The sequence below is a fragment of the Belonocnema kinseyi genome, chromosome 5 (genome assembly GCF_010883055.1).
Source record: "Belonocnema kinseyi isolate 2016_QV_RU_SX_M_011 chromosome 5, B_treatae_v1, whole genome shotgun sequence".
Classification (NCBI taxonomy): Eukaryota; Metazoa; Arthropoda; class Insecta; order Hymenoptera; family Cynipidae; genus Belonocnema; species Belonocnema kinseyi.
In genome coordinates, this window is record NC_046661.1 from 150,724,997 (window position 1) to 150,731,236 (window position 6,240).

Sequence of the window (6,240 nt, forward strand, 5' to 3'; positions counted from 1 at the left end):
AAACTGTCAAATTGTCGCATACTAATAAACTGTCAAACTGTCAAATTAACGAATAATAATAAACTATCAAACCAATGCATACTAATAAACTGTTAAACTGACTGTCAATCAAAAATATACTAAAAAACTCATAACTGTCAAACAAATGCACACTAATGAAGGGTCAAACTGGCGTATACTAATAAACTGTCAAATTAAAGTATACTAATAAATTGTCAAACTGACGCAAACTAATAAACTAGTAAACTGTCAAAACAATGCATACTAATAATAAATTGACATGCCAATGCATACTAGTAAACTCTCAATCTAACATATACTAATAAACTCTTAAACTGTGAAACTGTCGTATACTAATAAATTACTAAACAGTCAAATTAACTTATACTAAGAAACTGTCAAACTGTCGCATACTAATAAGCTTTCATATTAACGTATACTAATAAACTAATAACCTGTCAAATTAAAGTATAATACCAAACTGTCAAACCAATGCATAGTAATAAACTGTCAAACTGACGTGTACTAATAAATTGTGAAATCAACGTATTCTAATAAACTGTCAAACTGACGCACACTAATAAACTAATAAACGGTCAAACCATTGCACACTCATAAACTGTCAAATTGATCTATCTAATAAACTGTCAAATTAATGTATACTAATAAACTGTCAAATTAACGTATATTAATAAACTGTCAAAACAATGCATACTAACAAACTGTCAAATTGTCGCATACTAATAAACTGTCAAACTGTCAAATTAACGAATAATAATAAACTATCAAACCAATGCATACTAATAAACTGTTAAACTGACTAGAAAAATGTATACTAGTAAAGTGTCAATCTAAAATATACTAAAAAACTCTTAACTGTGAAACCAATGCACACTAATAAACTGTCAAATTAACGTATACTAATAAGCTGTCAAACTGACGTACACTAATAAACGAATAAACTGTCAAATTAACTTATACTAATAAACTGTCAAACCAATTTATACTAACAAACTGTCACACTGTCGCATACTAAAAAACTGTCAAACTGTCAAATTAACGCACGCTAATAAATTGTCAAACTAACGCACACTAATAAACCAATAAACTGTCAAACCAACGCATACTTATAAACTGTCAAAACCAATTCATACTAAGAATTTGTGAAACTGACAACAGGAGCTTCAATGCGAATAAAGTATGTATGAATAAATTTGAAGAATATTACTATTGATTCATTGTTTAACAATTTGAAAAAAGCGCGCTCACAACAGCCAATGAGACTGCCGATGTAACGCATGCGTAGTGTGGTTGTCTCTACTTCGGGTGACTTCGTGTCAGCGTGCCAGCGGTCTCGCCTGCTTGCCACGCGTCAGTCAGTGTAGATTATTTTATATTTTCTGGGATTTTTGCGAGCAAAGCAACAGAAATAAATTTGTAAATTTTAATAAAACATTGAAAATGACGCTTTACGCAGTTGTGAGTAAATTCCAGCAAGACTACGTAAAGAATACGCCAAAGAAACTGAAGATTATTGATTCCTACCTGCTGTACGTGTTTTTGACGGGTGTCATTCAATTCGTTTACTGTTGCCTCGTTGGCACTTTTCCCTTCAACAGTTTTCTGAGTGGATTTATTTCATCTGTTTCCTGTTTCATTCTTGGCGGTGAGCATATTTTCAATAATTTATATTGGCTTTTAAATCGAGTTATTTAAAAAAGGAAAATAAGCGTGACATAACCTAAAATTCGGGTATTAGTCACCGGTGTTATGGCTTTTTTTTTACTTTATGTCTTTCAGAGTGCTCGTCAATCATGAAAAAAACCTGAATATTAGCGATTTTGTTCAAATCTGGTAAAAATTCAATAACTAAAAATGTTTTCAATATACATAAAATAAAAAACGATTAAATTTCACAATTTTAGTTTTATAAGAAAGGGAAGAAATTTTGGTATTTAATTTTTTTCGGATTGGAAGAACTTTTTTTGTTAGATTTTTATTGAGTTTGAAACGAGGAAATTTAAGGTTTAAATTGTTAGTGAATTGGCAGAGGGATATTTTATATTTTTGAGATTTTTATCGAAGGGATAAAATTTTGGTTATTTAGTTTTCCTCTTAATTTTCAGAGCATATTTTTTTGTTTTTGATATTTTTATTCAGTTAAGGAAGAATGATTTATTTTCAATTTTTTCTTAATGGGAAAAGGGAAATTTTCATAATTTAATATAATTTCTGAGTTAAAAGAAAGGCAATTTTTGTTTTAAATTTTGTTTTAATTGGAAAAAGGAAGTTTTTTTACTTTTCAAGATTTCTATCAAATTCGAAAAGAGGAAAATTTAATATTTCTTTTAATAATAATAAATAATATTTCTCTAAATATTTTATTGAGTTGAAGCGAAGAAATTTTAATTTTTTTTTTAAATTAAAATAGGGAAATTAAAAAAAAAAACATTTTTATTGAAATGAAACAGAGGAAACTGCGGTTTTTAATTTCTTTTGAACTGCAAGAGCGAAATTCTTTTATTTTTAAGATTTTGATAAAGTTGGAAAAGACGAAATATTGGGTATTTATTTTTTTCTAAATTGGAAGAGTGCCTTTTTTTTCTATTTAAGATTGTTATTGAGTTTAATGGAAGAATTTTTTATTTTCAATTTTTTTCTGAATTTGAAGAAGGACATTGTTTACAGGGAAATATTTTTATTCTTCAAATTTTTATCGATTTGGAGGGCCAAAATTTTGATTATTTTTCTTATTATGAATTGAAGGAAAGTCGTTTTTGAAAATTCATTTGTTTGTTGGAAAATGCAAATTTTTTGCTTGGAGTTTAATTTTTTTGTTTTAAAATCCATCTCTGTAGGTTGAAAATTCAAATATTTAGTTAAAAATTCCCATTCTTAGTTGAAAAATTAGTTATTTTGTTGAAATCTCATCCTTTTTTATTGAAAATTCGTCTTTTTGGTTTAAAAATTCACATTTTTGGTCTGAAAATTAATCGATTTCTGTTGAAAATTCAACTATTTTGTTTAAAATTAAACTAGTTTGTTAAAAAATTAATATTTTTTTTTAAAGTACAATTATTTTTGGTTTAAACTGCATTTTTGAATGTTGAAATTTCAAGCATTTAGTTACTAATTCACATTTTTTGTTGAATAATTAATTATTTTGTTGAAAATGCAAGTATTTTTTAAAAATTTAATACCTTTTGCTTGAAAATTCAACTGTTTTATAGAATATTCGTATTTTTTATGGAAAATTTTTTCTCTTTAAAATTTCAAGTACTGTGTAAAAAATTAATATTTTTTTGGTGCAGATTTATTATTTTAGGGAAAAATTCATCTCTTGTTTAAAATTAATTTTTGAATTTTGTTGAAAATTCTTATTTTTTAATAAAAAATTAAAATCCTTGCCTGAAAATTCGTCTTTTTGTTTGAAAATCAATCTATTTTTGTAAAAATTTCACCTTTTTTGGATTGAATTTCAGCTATTAAATTTTTTATTGAGAATTCATAATTTTATGATGAAAATTAATTTCTTCGGGTTTAGAAGGCTACAGTTTTTTTAAACATTCAACTACTTTTGGGTGAAGTTTAATCTTTTTTTTAATTCGATTGTTTCGTTGAAAATTTAAGTATTTCGTTAAAAAAATCCACTATTTTGTTGATAATTAAAGTATTTTGATTAAAAAATACTTTTTTTCTCTCTGTTTTTTATTGAAAAATTAATTATTTTGTTGAAACTGCAAGTAATTTTTTCAAAAAATATTTTTATTTGAAAATTCACTGTCTTATAGAATATTATAATTTTTGGTGGAAATTTTTTTTCTGATTAAAAGTTGAAGTAGTTAGTAAAAAAATAATATTTTTGGGTGCAGATTAATTATTTTAGAGAAAAGTTCATCTCCTTTGTTTAAAATTAATTTTTGAACTAAAAGTTGAACTTTTACTTTTTTTTTGTTAGAAAAAAATTATTTTTATATGAAAATTTAACCATTTGTCTAAAAAATAATTTATTTTGTGGAAGATTCTTATTTTTTGGTAAAAAATTTATATTCATGGCTAAAAATTTATCTTTTTTTCGGTCTGAAAATTAATATATTTTTGTTGAAATGTGACCTTTTTTGGATTTCATTTCAACTATTAAATTTATTATTGAGATAATTAAGATTTTTTCAAAATTTAATCCCTTTTGCTTGAAAATTCAACTGTTTTATAGAATATTCGTATTTTTTATGGAAAATTTTTTCCGTTTAAAAATTCAAGTACTGTATAAAAAATTAATATTTTTTGGTGCAGATTAATTATTTTGGCGAAAAATTCGCCTCTTTTGTTTAAAATTAATTTTTGATTTTTATTGAAAATTCTTATTTTTTGGTAAAAAATTAATATTCTTGGCTAAAAAATTGTCTTTTTGGTTTGAAAATTCGTGTTTTTGGTTTAAAAATTAATCTATTATTGTTGAAATTTGACCTTTTTTTGATGAAATTTCAACTATTAAATTTTTTATTGAGAATTCATCTTTGTGTGATAAAAATTCATCTCTTCGGGTTGAAAATGCAAGTATTTTTTTAATTGAATCCTTTTTGTTTGAAAATTTTACTGTTTTATAGAATATTCGTCTTTTTAGTGGGATTTTTTTTGTGATTAAAAGTTAAAGTACTTTGTAAAAAATTAATATTGTTAGATACAGATTAATTATTTTAGTGAAAAATTAATTTATCAATTGAAAGTTGAATTTTTTCTCTTAGTGTTGAAAAATAATCATTTTTATATGAAAAATTAACGATTTGATTTAAAATTAATGCATTTTACTGAAAATTATTATTTTTTGGTAAAAAAAAACTAATATTCTTGCCTAAAAATTTATATTTTGGTCTAAAAATTAATCTATTTTTGTTGAAATTTGATCTTTTTTTGATGAAATTTTAACTATTAAATTTTTTATGGAGTAAAATAATTAAATTTTCAACATAATAGTTGATCTTTTAAGCAAATAGTTGAATTTTCAATCTACTAAATTAAATTTTGTACCAAATCGACGAATTTTGATCCAACAAAATAAATGAATTTTTAAATAGTTAAATTTTAAAATAAAGACGAATTTTCGAAAAAAAAGTTTAGTTTTTGACCAAAAATTTTCGATCAGTCGGAATAATTTTTGATAAAAAAAGACGTTTTTTTATTTAAAAATTCATAAATTTTTAAATAAATAAATGAATTTTCAAATAAGAAAGACCAATTCTCATTAAAAATAAATAGATTTTTAAGAAAGTTTCAAGTTGACAAGATCAATTTTTAGCTTAATTAATTAAAATTTTTAAAAATAAATTCGTTCAATTTTTAAAAACAAAAAATTAAGAAATTATTATATACATGGACCTACCAAAAAACGAACTGTTTTTCTTGAAAAAAAAGTATTTAATTATTCTGGTAACAATTTTGTTATTGAAATTTTAACTATTTATTAAAAAATTTCTTTTTTTGTTATTTTTTTTTGTTGAAAAGGATATTTTTTGATAAAAATTCGACTATTTTGTTAAAAAGGCATATTATTTAGTTGAAATAAATAAATTTGAAATTGCTTCATTCTATTCATAAAAAATTATATATTAAAAGTTTTACAAGATTAAATTTTTTTATTGAATTGTCTAGAATTAAAATATTTTTTGATTTACTTAAAATTCAGTTAATTTTAGTTGACTGTCGTTAACCTTTTTTTTAAAAATTATTTTCAATTAATGGAAAAATATTTATAATAATAAAATAAGTCAGCTAAAATAAAATCCAGCTTAAGAGAGCTAATTCTAAAATTTAATTTTTGTTTCAGTTTGTCTCCGGCTTCAAGTTAATCCGCAAAATAAGAGTCAGTTTCATGGAATCAGTCCCGAGAGAGGATTTGCTGATTTTATTTTTGCGCACATTATTCTTCACCTCGTAGTCATGAATTTTATTGGATAAAAAATTGTTTCAAAGTTTTCACTATATATTAAATTTTTTCAGGCCAATTATGTCTTATTCTTGACCCGAAATCGTAAGGAAAATTTTTTTTTTTAAATACTTTTAGAGATATTTTTGCAGAACTTTTTTTCAGGGAAAAGCGGATAATGAGCAAAATTTTTCTTTCGATTGTATTATGCAAATTGAAAGTACATTTATATTTTTTATTTTTCTAAATTTTTATTTGGGACAGGGGATATAATTCCGAGTTTTTCCGTTAAGAATTATAATTTTTTTCTTGGAGAC

The 6,240-nt window shown here is 23.6% G+C and overlaps 1 protein-coding gene across 1 annotated transcript; it reads left to right on the forward strand.

Annotated features, from left to right (window-relative positions):
• Positions 1 to 1,356: 1,356 nt before the first annotated feature.
• Positions 1,357 to 6,002, forward strand: LOC117172824 (dolichyl-diphosphooligosaccharide--protein glycosyltransferase subunit DAD1). Its single transcript, XM_033361068.1, has 2 exons — positions 1,357 to 1,666; positions 5,825 to 6,002. The coding sequence occupies exons 1-2, from the start codon at positions 1,462 to 1,464 to the stop codon at positions 5,953 to 5,955; spliced, it is 336 nt and encodes a 111-aa protein (XP_033216959.1). The 5' UTR covers positions 1,357 to 1,461; the 3' UTR covers positions 5,956 to 6,002.
• Positions 6,003 to 6,240: the final 238 nt, after the last annotated feature.